The 18,458-nt window shown below is 34.4% G+C and overlaps 1 protein-coding gene across 1 annotated transcript in view; it reads left to right on the top strand.

Moving 5' to 3' along the window:
• The window catches only part of TTC6 (tetratricopeptide repeat domain 6), a 2,436,149-nt gene that overhangs the window by 2,292,731 nt on the left and 124,960 nt on the right, over positions 1-18,458 (top strand). The window contains exon 21 of the mRNA XM_044074245.1: positions 4,381-4,551. Coding sequence (XP_043930180.1) covers positions 4,381-4,551 — 171 coding nt within the window. The remainder of the gene's footprint in view (positions 1-4,380; positions 4,552-18,458) is intronic.

Here is an 18,458-nt window from a genome sequence, read left to right as displayed (position 1 = left end):
AGGAGGTCCAACCACTGATCCGGGTAACTACAGGACCATTAGTCTGACCGGCCTCGTTTGTAAGGCCATGGAAAAAGTCATCATGAACGTGATAACTGAGGACACAGGTAATCTGCAAACACTGGACCCATCACAGTTAAGCTTTGTTAAAGGAAGATCATGCCTATTAAATCTGGTGGACTTTTTTGTGAGGGTCACCAAAGCACTGGATGAAGGCAAGACTGTGCACACAGCTTACCTCAACCTAGCCAAGGCTTTTGATACAATTCCCCATTCAGGCATTGCAGATAAGCACACTAATTTAGGGATAAATCCTTTTATCACCTGGTGGATAGTGAACTGGTTCACTGATAGGACCCAGGAGGTCAAAATAGATGAGGCCACCTCCACCAAGAGGCCAGTCACTACCAGAGTCCCTCAGGGCTCGGTACTGGGCCCGCTCCTTTTTTGCATCTATTTCTCTGAAATGGAAGCAAATGCTGAAGGTTTATGACTGACTATGTTTGCAGATGATTGCACTAGCATTTGTCAAGAAGGCCTGTCTGTTACTAACAAATGGTGTCAAAGCCATTGTTTTAAACTCAATGCCAAGAAATATGTAATTGTACCCTTTAGAAAGTCAATAATCCCAGCTAATTAACATGTTTATAATATGCCTTTAAGAGTTGAACCAGTGGTCAGAGATCTGGATACGCACATAGACAGTAGCCTTAACTTTGACCACTACGTGGCCACATTGGTGAGGAAATCCTTTTATGTTACATAACTTATAAGAAAGTGCATGGCATCTAGGTCCAACATGGTCATATCCCACTGTACTTCACCCTTATCAGACCAATCATAGCTTTTGTATGTACCTGACCAGACATATGCAACATCTAGAGTGACTGCAGAGGTTCCTTACAAAAAGAACACAGAGTGTAAAAAACCTGCCTTATGCAGAGTGCCTTAAAGCCCTTTCCTTCTACTCAGTCCCCTATGGATTACTGAGGGGTGATCTATGCTTATCTTACAAGGCATATGCAAACCCCACACTTAAGAATCTCCTGCATATTTGTAAGTCAAACAGTACCATAAATACAAGGTCCAGGGACCTGAATTTGGTCTGTGATTTAAACAGAACATGCTGGAGAGACAGATGTGTGTCTCAGAGACTGCTGCTCCTATGGAACAGGCTCCTAATTCTTGTGAATCTGAATTCTTCTATTATTCAGTTTAAGCACAATGTAGACCAGTGGATGGGGAATAGGAAATTCACATCTGACCTGCATCAGTGTCCCTTATGGATAGACATAGCTTATAAATGCCTGGCCCTCAATGTCCTTTTTGGATACAGGACATCATTATTCTTTTGAGAAAACATGGCTAAGCTTAGGAAGGCCCCCTGAGTTGTTAGCCTAGTAACATTCTATGAATCTGTGAAACAGAAGGGCTCTGTAATTCATCCATACCTAAAGACACTGACCCTCACAGTCTAGATGACAAGTTTCTAATTTCTTTCAGGCTGCAGGTAATAAAGGATATTAGAAAACCTGAAAAAGAAAATCTGTATTGTTAAACAGAAGAGATTTTATGTATGGCTCCTTAACAAAGGATTAAAATCCTTATCAAGCAGGGATACCATTTGTCCTGAAACATTTTTATGACCTGCACAACTCAGGCCTGTCGTTTTCCTCCATCAAAGTGCAGTTGTCAGCTATTTCAGCCTTTCTAACAATTGATCCACCTCTTTCTTCCTGTTTTGAAGTCGTGCAGGTTCTAAAAGGTGCCTTACACATCGGGTCACCCTGGAAATTCACTCCTCCTCCTTGAAACCTAAATTATTTCCTTGAAAATGTAACTTTACCCCCCTTTGAACCCAATTCTTTTATATCTTTAAAGTTCTGCACTTGGAAAACGATGATCCTAGTGTCCTTAACTTCTGCAAAAATGGTTTCTGAATTACAAATCTTACAAATCCTTATGTCTATTCCCTCATTCCTTTTTTTTTTTTTATAGCGACAGGGTGACCCTCAGGACTAACCCTTCTTTTATGTCTAAAGTAGTTATTAAAATGTCTCTGAATCAATCTATCAATTCCCCATGTGCAGTCCTCAAAACAAGGGAAAAAGGATTCTTCATTTACTGGATGTACACAGACAACTATGATTATATTTGGATAAGATTAAAAGCATTAAAAAGTCTGATAAATTGTTCATTTCCTTTGAATAAAAAGGATTTCTCTGTTTCTAAACAAACCATATATAGATGGATTTCACTTTCCAGTTCTTTCTGTTATTCTTTCCATGTCAAAGGTTAACATAAATGACATTATATTTGAGCTGTACCTTCTTTTAATTCTTTAATTCTTTTTTCAAGGGTCTTGACTCCAGATCCATCTTAAAAGCATTTACATGGTCTTCCATTCACACCCTTACCATACATTACAGAATAGATGCCTTTTCTATAGCCTGAACCAGTTTTGTCAGAGCCATTCTTCCAGGGTTACTGTTTCTCAGACCTCCACCCTATCTGCCTAAATGCTCTTGGAATTGTCCCATAATCTAACAATACTGTAACACTGGTCTGATGATGAACATAGTACAGTTGTGTAAAAACTTACCATAGCATTAGATTTTCAAACAGATCGCTGCTGTATTATGTGTAGCCTCCTGCCATCCCCAGTATTCATCATTATTTCTCTTCTCCTTTATTTTAGACTGAGGTGGATTTATTTTCCTTTTCATTTCCCCCTTTTTCCATTCTTATCTGCATCTATCCTCTTATAGCAGTAGCCTCAGTCTCTTTCCTGAGGCAAGAAAATTGTGAGATTTTTATACCAGTATGTCCCTTAAAAACCATCACACAGTAATATCAAATGAGGAAGAGAAAGTAATGTATGACCTCTATGTACTAACTGTCAATTGAAAAAGACTATAATAGTTTTGTTGTAGTGGAGAAACAGCGTATTGCGTTCACTTATTTTAAGTAGCATGATGTTCAAAAAATACCCAAGTGCAGATCTAATTTTTCAGTGGTATTAGCTGCAAGAGAAATTGGAAAGAAAAGTTGCTATTGCCAAGAGCAAAGACTGTGAAATACCTCAGAGCTACATGCTATATTGCCAGTGAGCACAATTAGTGTTCAGAATAAAACAAGTATAAGAAATATTTGTACTAAATATTAGGTGAGTAAAGCTTATGTTTAAAATACAACAAACAGAATAAGTTTGATGCAGATGATATAAAGTGTAACTAATAAAAGAATATGTATGCATAAACTGATTTTTCATCAGAGTTGAAAGTGCTGGTATATCAACGTAAGTTGTTCTAGAATGGTTCTTGATATGGAATGAAGTGTTCCAACTAGATGAATCTGTGAGCTGTAAGTAATGCTTATTGTGTAATAAAATGTATTTTTATAGTAGCTGAAAAGTATTATAATTGCAAGTACACGTTACACAGATAAACCATTCAGTAAAAACTGTAAGAAAGACTAATCCAAGCTAGGGTCTTTACTATGTAATACATTAAACTTCCCATAGTGGAGGCCCTTGGGATATATGTAAATAACCCCCTAAGGACAAATCAGTGTTTCACTTACATGGCTTATGAATGCCCATGATGTTTTACTTTTTACATCCATACAGGTACATTCAGGCCAATATAGCCAAACACACTAGCTATACACATGCCATTTTTCAGACTTTTTGTGACCCTGTTCGTACAGCATAATTGGATTGTTTGGCTATACTTTAGAAACAGAGGGCTTGAAACCCAGTCTGTGACTAACTGTGCATAGCATAGTGAATTATACTATGAATTGCATTTTTCCTTTGCAAACTAGTTGTTATATACAATACTGCAGTCACCTCAAAGTTGAAAAGTAACATCTGTATAACTTCAGTGCTTGGAGGTTAGGGAAGGCCATATTCCATGGTTTCCTTACCAACCCCGCAGCAGTAGTTGTTACACATGTATGAAGTATACATATATATATATATATATATATATATATATATATATATATATATATACACACACACATACATACACATATACATATACACATTTCTATTGGCATAGAGCTGAGAAGCAGCACCTGCATAGTGATACTTGGTCTTAGTTGTGACATCCCATTTGCTTGAGAATTATGAAATAATGTATGCGACTGGAGCTAAATCAAGTGCATTTTGATGGTTGATCACATTGGTTTTAGTCAGCCGTCCTAACTGTTCTGGACTCTTATAAAATAGCTGTCAGTATATCCTTAACTATATATTGAATCCATGCCATGCACTACAATTGGTCAGACTGCAATGAATTGAAATGTGTCAGCACCGTATAGCCAACCTATGTTGAATATCTTGTATGGATAATTATTAATTCTTTTGCATTGTAGCTGGGTGTTTCTGCAAAACTGCTTACAAACCGTGGTGTGATTCATCAGTTCATGGGAGACTTGCATAATGCTATGAAGGACTATCAAGCTGCTATCAGAATTGATCCCAGTTATTCATTGGCATACTTCAATGCTGCCAACATTTACTTTTACAGTAAACAATTTCATCAGGTATGTGCACTTCAGTCAAGCGAAGATATATTCTCTGTTTTCAAAGTGATGTTTATATCTGTAAAACTACTGTACACACAATTCCATTGATGTAACAGAAAAATAAATATTTAGTTATTTGCATTTTTAAAAAAATTTTGGCCATTGGGATCCTTCTTTATTCTATACTTCTGCTGTCCTTGTACTTCATTAACATTTATTTTGTTGATACTGAGTTAATTCCAAACTAGAGATGCAAAATCCATATTTACTCAAAGCACATTGCCTCAAACAGGAAAGTAAAGAACAAAAAGTAAAGGACTCCTTCCACTAAACGTACTGCCAAAAAATCCAAATAATAAATCCAAAAGTGAGGCAAAGTAGTATCACGCCGTATATGAAGCACCTTCACTTTATTAAAACAATAAAAGCAGTATCATAAGCGCTTTCGGGTAAATCCCTTCCTCAGATGATAAAACACTAGTATAAACATAGTATCTAATATAGTACATCACCGCCAATAAAAATCAATAATTTACCCTCCTTTTTGCTAGAGCTGGTTTTAAAGGGACAACATTGTTTAATCCTGGGGCTTTGTCAGCTCTCAGTGTAAGAATCCATTGCATCTCTTTGTATTCAGTTTCATTATACAAGTCACCCATTCTTTGACTTCTATTTACAACACATAAAGGCAAATACATGATCACTATGCAATTCTATATGCTTGTACAGTGCATTGTGTTCTTTTCTTAACCTTATATCTGATAGATGTTTAAACATGCTATCTTTAAGTCTGCAATACATAATATGAAGTACACTGTTGACAGTTTGCAATACAGACAACATTTTGTGTGTTACAGTCAGCATGCATATTCAAAAAGTAATTCTTGTTGGTCCTGGAATGTATAAAACAGTTCCCTTGTAGAATGTGCTTACAGGCTTTACAATGTAGGCATGGATAAGTTCCCTTCTTCTTAATACCTGATTTTTTAAAATGCATAAGTTCTTGACACAACATTCTTTACTTTTAACAGATGAGAATATAACTAGAGTTGTAGGGACACAACCTAGATTTATTTTTAAAAGAAATAAAAATCTGAAAGATATTTTGTGTCAAGAAACTATGCATTCAAAAAATTCAGGCATTAAGAAGGGAACTTATCCATGCCTACATTGTAAAGCCTGTAAGCGCATTCTGCAAGAGAACTGTTTTATACACCCCAGGACCAACAAGAATTACTTTTTGAATATGTATGTTGACTGTAACACACAAAATATTGTCTATATTGCAAACTGTCAACAGTGTACTGCATATTATGTAGGAAAAACAAACTGCAGACTTAAAGATAGAATTTTTAAGCATCTATCAGATATAAGGTTAAGAAAAGAACTACAATGCACTCTACAAGCATCTAGAATTGCATAGTGATCATGTATTTGCCTTTATGGTTATATGTGTTGTAAACAGAAGTCAAAGAATGGGTGACTTGTATAATGAAACTGAATACAAAGAGATGCAATGGATTCTTAGACTGGGTGCTGACAAAGCCTCAGGATTAAATGATGTTGTCCCTTTAAAACCAGCTCTAGCAAAAAGGAGGGTAAATTATTGATTTTTATTGGCTGTGTTGTACTATATTAGATACTATGTTTTTACTAGTGTTTTATCATCTGATGAAGGGATTTACCCGAAAGCGCTTATGAGCTTATGATACTGCTTTTATTGTTTTAATAAAGTGAAGTTACTTCATATACCGCATGGTAGTACTTGCCTCACTTTTGGATTTATTTCAAACAGGAAAGTGACAATTATTTTCAGAGGTCAAATAATTGTCCTCAGGGTTACTCCAGTCCTGAGCAGGTAAATGCAGAAATCAGTGAAATTCCCTGCAGGGGGGTTATTATTCGGGTCTAATTCCCAGAAGAACCTATGGTTGCCAAGGTTTTGGTTTGAATTGTAGTGCATCCAGCAAAGTCCTTCATGTTTTTAAAAGATAGTGTGTCTTCACAGTGAAAATGTATGCATCTGTTGTGGCCACTTCCAGTGCCACAGCAAAGGTGGGGGTAAATAGGACACCTGGAATAACAGCTTATAGAGAGTGCCAGATGTTTAATAAAAGTTGACAGATTGTAAGCTGCCAGTTAAGTAATTAAGGTTACATTTGCTTAATACAGTTTCTAAACTGTTTCTCAAACTATCTTACTTTTTTAAATGTAAATACCTGACAGAAATAATAGAACATATAGACAGTTTACAAGAGTTGTGATTGCTTAATGAAAGCTTCTTAACTGTTTAACTGTTCTTTAAAAAAGTTTGAGAGTTTACAATCTGTTATTAACTCAGCACCATTGTGATCACTTATACATAGTGTAGAAGGGTGCCAAATGGATATGCAGTGTCAAATTCCCTTACCACAGCATTGCTTCATTCAATAGCAGCAACAGTAAATTATAATTACTAGTAGATGCAGTTAGTTCTACTACAAGCAATGCAGAAACTACTCTTACAGCAGTGAATAATAAAGTACAAAGCTCATTCTAAAGTTCATCTGTTCCCTTCCAGACAGTAAAAACTGGAGAGTGACATTAAAATGTGGTAATGGTTTATCAGTTCACTGTTGGTGAACCAACTGTTGTAAATCAACTAAAATGCATCTGAACAATAAGAAGGAACTAAATAACTCACTTGGGCATATATTATCTTTGACTGAAAAACTAATAACAGCAATAAAATTCGCTGTAGTTAATAGAAGCATTTATTTAGTTAATAGTGATTTAGAAGAGTCTTTCTACTTTCAGGCTTCTTCTACTTGAGGGTTAGAAGAGTTACAATGTTCTTATTTGTTAATAAACCAGGTGAGCCAGTTGTTTTCTTTAACTAATCTGTTTACTCCAAACTGAACTTAAACGTTGTACTATTTAAAACAAGCATATAAAACCAGAGTGAGCTGAACATTTGTTATCAAAAACAGACAAACAAAGCAACACTTTTATGGTTCTGCAGATACTCTCCTCAGATATTATTCATCTTGAACACTCTTCCAAAAACCATCTTGACCAAGTGTAGTTGTTATACAATAGTTTGTTCTTTTCTTCCAAAACTCCAGCTGTCACTATAAGATGCATACATTAGACTCTACAGTTAAAAGCTATGGAAATAAGCTGAAGCATTTACATCAAAAGCATTTAATCTATAGTCAGAATCTAGTAGGTAAATCTCCACTTCCTGAAAATACCAGGATATTGTAATGTAGCACAGAGATTGCATTTTTCTATTCAGCTTGTTTTGGCAGAGTTATTACATAACAGAGATTAGAAGAGCTTCACTAATTCAGCTAGGCCAAGCTCATGATGTTGGTCTACCTACAATTAAATTTTTCTTTCTTACTCAAAAGAACATTTGATGTTACAAAACGCTATCATAATTATGACTGTTCAGGCTAACCAAGCTAGCTAAAAGAAAAAGGCATGACAAATAGTTTTACATTACTCGCAGCTGTTTAGTTCAGGTATAAAACTTTTTTTTTCTTTTCTATCATCTGCTGAAGTGGAGTCAGAAGTAAAAACTTTGGATTTGAGTAACTAGCTAGATACACCATCTTGCTGTTATATTCTTTGAAGTTCTCATGGGCATGCTTTATTTTTTAAGTTTTATAGTAGGGGGAAAGTCATAGCTAATCAGCTACTCCCAGGTGCAAGCTATTATGTGGCATCATTGGCACTGTAGAAGTGCCAATAGATCCCTGTATTGTCATTATCGGTTATTTGCATACAAGTAGAGATTGGTATATGCAGCTGTGGATAGTATCAGTATTCATTAAGCAGTTATGATTGATACTACAGCTGTGAAAACAATTTCAGACAATGCTCACAGTGTGTTTGTGTTAGCTACTTGTAGCAAGAAGGTAGTAGAGTTCTTTACAACAGTTTCTGAAAGATGTAACAAGGATATATAGCAAAGAGCTGTTATGTAGAAACATAACAGCTCTTCATCCACAGGTGGTGGACTTTTCTTTTTCATAGCTGCAGACTTAAAGGGTACACATTTACTGTTCAGTTTATATATGTATCTGTACTATGGTTCTGTTCATCAAGTGTGAATGGGTTGACTGACCCATTTAAATGTAGCAATCATTTAAAAATTGTTGCATTATTATTATTTAAATCCTTATATATTATCTCTTCTCCATAGACATTCCCAACAAAAAGGTAAAAGAAAATTGCAAATATTCTAAGGAAATCTTTTTGTAAGTCTTAGGTAACAGCTTTGCTACTTCTTAAAGCTGAATTCAAATTTTAGATACTTATACATATAAGGCAATTTGTATTATTTTAGCAAAAGTTCTTGATAAAGGTTTTCAGTTTGCTCTTTGATAAGTCCATGCATCCTTTGATTTTATGTTGCATTTTTCTATTTTTTCTGACTAGTATAGTTGTTACCATCTAATATGATATTTTTAGCTGAATTGCTTTAGTGATATATGTTTAAACTTCTTAATCGCAATTTGAATATTAAGGACTTAGTATCTTCTACGTATTCTGTACTACTGCGGGTATTTCCTAGGACTAATGCTTTAGTAGATGTTTGGGCTTTTTGGTTTCAGAATGAACCTGGTTTAAAATATTTGAATATAAAATAAAAAAAAAAAATTCCAAGTAGATTTATTATCCAGTCTTTCTTTCTGATTGCAGCTTCTTTCTTGTTTGATATTCAATGTTTTCCAGACTATTAATATTAGATGTAAATCATTGTTGTATTTCTAGCTGTAGTACACCTAGATAAAATCTTACACTTTTGATGATTATGATTTCTTTAAGCATAAAACAATTGAATTTTGAGCAGAGAATAATTCTTAACCTATATCTTTTTTTTCATTAAATGGACAGCTTTTAAGCTTATTGTTATTTACTTTTACTAGTTTTTGTCATTCCCTTCTATATAAAAAAAAAACAAAAGGTTTAATTAAATTCTTTGAGCAGTCAAAAGTTATTAAATAAATTCCACTCGACTAGCCGATTTCAACAAATACATTTCCTTAGGGAATCCACTGTCTGCTCAAATTAAAGAATTACAATGGTAAATTCTTGTCTTCCTTACAAATAAAGAAATAGGAAGTACATTAAGAAAATGTCTATAAAGGCGGATAACATAGGTGATCATTTACTTTGTGAAGATAACATGAGGACCATGACAGTCTCGGATCATTTTAGAGTACAGGCTCTGGTTCAAGTAAGTTAGCTGAAATGTTATATCCACCTTGTGAGGTTGATGACTGGATGCTTCCTACTGAAAGTGCATCAGGCATTTTCCAAAGAAGGCCAGAAGGACAGGTCTAGGAAACATAAGAATTATATTCTTCAGCTTGCTGAAAATTTATCAAGATCCCAAAGGATGAGCTAGACACTGTTGCCAGGGATAACGATGTGCAGTCTACTTGCCAAATTTGCTAGCACTGCAACCCTCACTAGGAGAAGCATTTTATAAAGTGGATGAAAGGAATTAATTACTTTCTTGCAGAAGTTCATTAAGAAGTCTGAGAGAGAATTTCTGGCAATTTTCCCATACTGTTGAACACTGTGAACACCATAGAAAAATGCACTAAGTAGTTCATGCAATTATAGTAGACAAATTAAATAGCCTAAAGCCTGAAAAGAGGGAGGCAGTCACAGAAAAAAAAATATGCAGAAAGGACGATCCCAGTGGTGACCTGAGCACTGATATACATTTGAAGGATGTCATGACAGGACTAGCATAACCTTTTAACATTTCAGAAAGTAGAGAAATAGTGGAAAAACAACAAAATAGACCTTGAAAAATGAATGAAAAATGTTTCTCTCACAAAAATCTGATACCTTGACCATTCACTTTCAGTGCCTTTAACAAGTCCAATAAATCACATCAGTTTTATACAGGCTACAAACTCAGTTAACTTCAGTGGATAAACTGCAGCAGAGAGACTGAAATGTTTTTCGCACCAAAGCATGTAAAAGACATTACATATGATGTGCTTCTTTGTACCAGCACAAACACTTAATCAAAACCTATACCATAGGAACTCCAACTCACAACCTTAGCCTCTGCACTAACTGCCAGACGTAAACACAGATACTGTTTTATATATCAGTATACAATACTATGATCAATCTGTATGAATCATTATATAGAATCATGGCATACCAGGCATAGTGCACACACGTAATTTGTGTGAACGTCATATTTGTGAATTCTGGGGTTTTGTTTATTTTGTTATGTTTGAGCAGGCACTTGCATTTGTTTGTTTTTGAATGCAGTAAAAACACATTTTTTATTAAACATTTGTATTAAATATATTCAAAAATAGATGTTTATTGAGACTACTAATGGTAGAAGAAAATCTAGGGATAGTTAATGATGTGTTTGTTAATGTTTATTAGAGAGTATAATTTTCTCTTCTGCTGAATAGTATATCTGTTGTAATACATGGAAGAGTTTAAGGACAAAGAAAATAAGATCAGATAAAGATGTTAAATGTGAGAAAATTGATAATAAGTATACAGAGTGATCTAAAGACTGCATGAAGATACACGTTTGAGCAGCAATTAGAATATGCTAAAGAACAAACTATTTTAATAAGTAATGACTTGAAAGAGTACACAGTATGAGAAAGTTTCCTGTTCTCCTTTGTTTTTTATATTAAACAAGCAAATTTAAGTTATTTGTTAATGAAACATTAAACAATGTTACTGTGCAACAGAAATGTTCAGTTCTGTATAGGGAATATAATTAAATGTTATAAGCATTTAATTTCAGATTTAAAAAGAGAATGAAATAATTGCTTCTAGTACAAAAATGAGCAGGATAAAAGCTGAATATGAAGCAAAGACATAATTAACATGAAGAAAGTTTATTTTGGCTGTGAGATTTATGCAAGATGTAAAAAGTAAAAAAAAAAAAAACAGTGATGCCCTGATGATAGCAGGAGTATCTTGTTTCCTTCTTCCTTTCCTTTATTTATTTATTTGTTTATGTTGTGTTGTTATGGTTCTACAATTGGAATTGACTTGTCCTAATCAGGACATAAGTGCATCTAGAATGATTTTATAGAGAAAGTGACCATTGTGTACCTGACTGCTCTTATCTGATTGAAAAATATAGTGATTTGGATATATTTAAGGAGTATGTATAAAAAATTATATTAGGTTTCCTTATCACCTCATGGCTATTAATATGAGTGGGTGGGTTGAAGCTTTGTTCAAAGCAGGGGCACAATTCAAAAGAGTAAAAAATAAAACTGTATTATATATGGTATGTATGGGGAGGATACTGTATATTAATTACGATTTTGCTATAAGAGCTGAGCTCTAAATTGAAAAATTAGGAAAATATAACATTTGGACACCGGCTTATAAGCTGTAGTATTGGATAAGAAATATAAAAGAGTAAGTTACATCCACAGAAACCAATAACCGCAAGAAGCAACATGTGTCCATGGAGCAAAAATCAAGTAACAACCAAATAAATCAAAAATGCTCACGTAGTGTTCTTCCAGTCTTGGTAAATCATTCAGTTGATGTTAAGAAACAAACTACCATCAAGAAGCATATTAAAACAAAAAGAATAGTTTTAATTTGTTCAAGAAATCTATCTTTCAAACAAACAGAACTTTTAACAGTTAAGCGCTTTTACCCTTGTTGGTAGGAAGATTAATAGTGGCAATACAGGGGTACAAAACTTACCCCTTGGCCATCTTTTGTGCACAGGACATTGAAAGAGAGATTTTCACCTATAAACCATATTTTAAGAGATTCTTGGGATTTGTTTATACAAAATTAAACAAGAATTTTACAGTGACTGTTACTTTTGTAACAATAGATGTAATGGATTTATTCAGCTGCATACCATATACACAGGGAGTCGCTAACTTTCACTCAGCTCTTTTAAGCCTTACAAGTCTTGAAAATAGGCCTATAAACCTCATTATAGATTTAATGGAAATTACGTTACATAAGGAGTATTAAAAATGATGTTAGGTTTCCTTATCACTTCATGGCTATTCATATGAGTGGGTGTGTTGAAGCTTTGTTCAAAGCAGGGGTACAATTCAAAGGAAAATATTTGAAATGACTTAAGTGAGTGGCTATGGGCACAGCATGTGCCCCAGTATGTGTTAACCTGGTGATGTACAGCTAGGGACTTGAATATATTAACTTATGCTGGAAATTTTATTCTAGGTTACTGGATAACATTTTTATTTTCTGGAATAACTCCCCCCTAACAAAAGAGTGGAGTTTATCGCATATCTGAACAAAATGACAGATTGTTTTAAAGTTTACCTACCTACCAATCTGGTCAGAACAGTGTAAACTATCTAGATGTGACAATTTACAAGCATAGTAGTCTGAATAGATTTGAAACTATGATTTATAGGAAAACCACATTTTCTAATACCTATTTGCAGTTTAGTAGTAGTCACCTGTACCATATTAAAAAGGACTTATTTAAGGACAGTTAGTCAGAGCCACCAGGATGTGCTCTAACCTCAAGCTTTTTAAACAAGAACATGAGAGGAATCACAGCATGTTTTTAGACAGGGGTTAACCAGAGAAATTATCCACCACTGGGAAACAAATACTGAAGAACTGGGAGGTCAAATATAAACCCATCATCCACTCTGGACCTTTAGTGACCACTGAACCTACTGCATCAAAAACTAACTCTACAAACACATTTTCACAGGCTCTGATACTCCAATATAATGAACAAAGCAAGCACATTAAAGACATTAAGAACAACTGGAGTATATTTAAGATAGATGATGTTTACCATAAATTGGGGGAGACACCCAACTTCAGACACAAAACTGGTCTGAACAGTAAGAAACCTCTAGAACTCAATCAGTTTCGTAGACTTAATACTGATAGTGGCACCACAAAATGTGGGAGCTGTAACCAGTGCAGCTATATTATGTACACCCCTTATATTACTTTGGATTGTTACACAATTATTAAGATCAATTTAGTTAAAGGGAAGTGTCACACCAAGGGGTGATTTACCTAACAAAGTGCACCAATTGTCCCTTCTTTATGTGGGAGAGACTGACTGGACCTTATGGAAAAGGATGTACAATATAAAAAACAGCTATGATATAAAAAACAAAAACACTAACAATGCATTGTATAAACATTCTGTGGCATGCCAAGGATTTAAGAAATTTGTATTTGGCATCCTAGAGATCATTTCTATTGATGAACATAAAGAGTTAAAATGACAACTTAAGTTAAATGCTGCCAATTTCCTACAACTCAATAAACATATTTCCATTACACCTGCATTGAAGACGAAGAGTTCAGTATTTTGAACACTGTGACATTTTGTATAAGTTTTTTATCAGATTTTTTTAAGTTGTTTCTTAAGCTTTATAGAAGATTTTTTAAAGATTGCTATACGACTTCAGTATGAGGAATCATTATTGGTATGAGTAACATACATGTTTTACATATTTATTTCATTTACTACTTATGTGAGTGTAGGGTACTGATTTCTTTGTTAGGCAAGTGAATGACTACTCACATCTCATTACATCCTATGCTTCTACCAGATTTCCATGGCAACTGAATTATGACTGGTTCCTCAAAGTCATGTGACAACTGAACAATGGTATATTACAACTGTATTATGTAATGGATAACTAGTTCTGATGAACTTTTGCCAATAAGAATGAAAGTACTTAACTTTTAACTGTTTCTTGAACAAAGTAAAACTATTCTTTTTGTTTTAATTTGCTCCTTGATGGCCGTTTGTTTCTTAACATCAACTGAGTGATTTACAAAGACTGAGAGAACACTATGTGAGCATTTTTGATTCATTGAGTTGATGCTTGACTTTTGCTGCATGGACACATGCTACTTCTTGTGGTTGTTGGTATTTTTCAGCATGGCAATGTTTTCCCTTAGAATGAACCACTCATTTGTTGGTATGGAATCCTTTTCCCAACCTAATCCTTTTGCTCCACTGGTGGAAGGAGCTCCACTAAGCAATATTGACAAGATGGACACTAGTTGAGGAGACCTTACTCAACTGATACTACTTTTAACCCAATGAGTGGCGTACATGTCTAATAAAAGAGAGGAAATTTACACCACCTCTTTTAATGCAGATAGAGTGGTATGACCCAAAATGAATGGACACCAACAGGAATCAGTTTCTCTACCAGATATCAGAATTAATTATATTGTCACAGCAGAAAACGACAACAGCAAATTAAATTTTAACAATGGCTTTTCATTTGAGCCACCCAAGGACCCCAACTTCTGGTTAAATCAAGAATTTCACCTGTCAGCCTTATCAACAAATCCTGCTACAGAAGACTACACACTGGCTGAATTTATAAAGCCTTTTGAAACAAAATTAACTAAGGTGTGTAACATTCAGTTAGATAACTGTTATCTTAAGGAATGTATTATGACTAGGAGGATACCCAAGAGACTGAGAATTTCAAATTCCCTAATGGAATAGTTGCAGGAACAAAAGACTATTTAGAACTTACTGTCATGTTCGATAGACATGTCTGTGAACTAATTGATTTTATTATTAATAGAAATGCAAACTTTATTTCTGATCTACTTGATGGAATTAATACTTTAAACCAGATAATTGCAAATGACTTGTTAAACATGTTAAAACCCAATTATACTAATGTCTTAAAAAAAAGTTGAACAGAATTGTAAGATTATTTTACAATGGAAACATTAAAAACTGATATGTGATTACAATGATTACGACAACAATGTTGCATATCTATTATCTAAGCCACCTAAGCATGCTTTCAAAAACTGCATTCCTTCTAGATTTGAAACTCATAATCATTCCCCACTTAATCCTCCGCATAGAGTATATACCAACATGACACAAACTATAAACATGGGTTTGAATGAATTTCCTCCACTGTCCAAACCTAAAGATAATTCAGAATTATTCACACCAGTAGACATTTTTTTACAACCATATATACCCTCCTATGAAGCCCACCTTTTCAGAAGGTTCAACAGATGGAAACATTAAACACAGGGAGGGCAAAACAAATAGGGGGAACGAGAACCAGGGCCAATTATTGGAAAATCCAAAGGAACCAAAAGTAATTGAAATTATTCCACATAACAGAATAGTTATCTCAAACAACAATAGTTTAAACACCTTCATGGGTTTCAACAATTTTAATTACAGTTCTGTAGAAATATAGAAGTGTCATCTTTCTTTGTTTAGCAAGGGTATCAAATTTGTACCACACAAACATATGAACGTAAGAGACACTTTACTGGAGTTGAAACTCTTTATGAGAAAATTAAACTTTTTAGTTAACACTAATGAACCAGACATAGTACTAAGGGAACATGAATTATTATGGAAGAAGAAAAAAAGTACTTTTAACCCTCGCTCAAGCCCTCTAGTGGCAACATTTGAAAAATGTTGTGAAAGGGATCTATATGGGTTGGAAAAGCACTCAAACACTCACACACAAAAACCTGTCCAAGGAAGACTACAATATTTTAAAATCTCTCAGATTTAAAAGGGACCTAAGTGTTATGGAACCCGATAAAGGAGGGGGTTTGGTTCTCATGGACTCTACTGACTACTCCATTAGTGATTCTATTATGACAGATATGAAACAGTATCAAAGAACAACAATTTTGTAGCATACAGAAAGATTGACCTGTTTCTAAATGATTGCTTAACACAAGGAACTATTTCACCACACGAACACCAATTTCTTAGTATAAAGAAGCCCATTATACTGTCCATTTTTGAGATCCCAAAAATGCATAAATACATTTTAGATTCCACTTTAAGATTAACAGTTGCAGCACAGGGGTCCAAAATTTACCACTTGGCTTTCTTTGTGAACAGAACATTGAAAGCAATATGTTTACCTATAAAGCATATTGTAACAAATTTTGGGGATTTTTTATACAAGACTAAACAAGAACTTTTAAGTGACAGAGTTACTTTTGTAAGAATATATGTAATGAATTTATTCAGCTGCATACCACATATGCAGGGACTCAAATACTGTCACGCAGCTCTTTTAAGACTTACAAGTATAGAAAATAGGCTTATAAACCTTCTTATTGATTTAATGGATATTATTTTAGGTAACGATTGTATTTTTTTCAAAGGAGAATATTGTAAACAAGGTAGTAGTTATGGGTGCTGCATGTACCCCAGTATATGCTAACCTGGTGATGTACAGCTGGGAATCTGAATATATTTTAAACTCATGTTTTAATTTACATTTAATGTTATTTTAGGTTCCTGGATGACACTTTTATTTTCTGGAACCCCCCCCCCCCCACACACACACAGCAAAATAGTGGCGTTCATCACATATCTGAATGAAATTACAGATTTTTTTAAAGTTTACCCACCAAACTGGTCAGAGCAGTATGAACTATCTAGATGTAAGCATTTACAAGGATAGCAGTCTGAACGGATTTGAAGTCATGATTTACTGGAAAAATAATTACTATTTGCACTTTGATAGTAGTTACCTGTACTGTATAAAAAATAACTTATTTAATGGCAGTTAGAGCCACCAGGATATGCTCTAATCTTGAGCTTTTTAAGCAAGAACATGAGAGGATTCACAGCATGTTTTTAGAGAGGGGTTACCCAGAGAAATTATTTTCCACCATTGGGAAACAAATATGTGGGGGGGGGGGCAACACTAACCCATTGTCCTCTCTGGACCTTTAGAAACCACTGAAAGCACTGCATCAAAAACTAACTCTGCAAACAAATTTTTCACAGGGTCTGATACTCCAATATAATGAACAAAGCAAGCACATTAAAGACATTATTAAGAACAACTGGAGTATATTTATGTTAGATGAGGATGTTTACCATAACTGGGAGAGAAACCCGACTTCATACACAAAACTGGCATTAGCATTAAGGAATTTCTAGAATACAATCAATCTGGTAGACTCAATATTTATAGTGGCACCAAAAATGTGGGAGATATAACCAATGCAGCTATATTATGTACACCCCCAATATTACTTTGAATTGTTACACAATTATTAAGATCAATCTAATTAAAGGGAACTGTCACACTAAGGGGGTGATTTGTTTGGAGAGTTAGATTTTGATGCAGTTGGTTCAGTGGTCACTAAAGGTCCAGAGTGGATGATGGGTTTATATTTCACCCCCAGTCCTTCAGTAATTGTTTCCCAATGGTGGATAATAATTTATCTGGGTAACCCCTCTCTAAAAACATGCTGTGAATCTTCTCATGTTCTTACTTAAAAAGCTTGAGGTTAGAGCACATCCTTGCAGCTCTGTCTAACTGCCCCTTAAATAAGTTATTTTTAATATGGTAGAGGTGATTACTACTAAGGTGCAAATAGGTATTAGAAAATGTAAGTTTCCTATAAATCATAGTTTCAAATCTATTCAGAATGCTATCATTCAGATATGTGATAAACTCCACTATTTTGTCGGGTGGGGTGTTCCAGAAAATAAAAATGTCATCCAGGAACCTAGAATAAATGTTCCAGTGTAAATTTAAACTTGAGTTTAAAATATATTCAAGTTCCAGCTGTACATTACCATGTTAGAATATTCTGGGGCACATGCTTCTCCCATACCCACTCCCTTAAGTTTTTTAAAATATTCTCATTAAAAAACATAAAATTGTTATGTAAACTAATTCCCATTAAATCCATAAGGGGGGTTATAAGCCTGTTTTCTAGGGATTTAAGTCTTAAAAGACCTGAGTGAAAGTAATTAAGTCCCTGAGTATGTGGTATGCAGCTGAATAAATCCATTACATCTCTTGTTATAGAAGTAACACTGTCACCATAAAATACTTGTTTAATCTTGTATAAAAATCCATAGAATCTCTTAAAATATGATTTATAGGTGAGAATTTCTTTTTCAATGTCCTGTCCCC

This window comes from Protopterus annectens, chromosome 6.part0, assembly GCF_019279795.1.
Source record: "Protopterus annectens isolate FY-2018-M chromosome 6.part0, PAN1.0, whole genome shotgun sequence".
NCBI lineage: Eukaryota > Metazoa > Chordata > Ceratodontiformes > Protopteridae > Protopterus > Protopterus annectens.
This window is presented reverse-complemented; position numbering and strand designations above follow the sequence as displayed.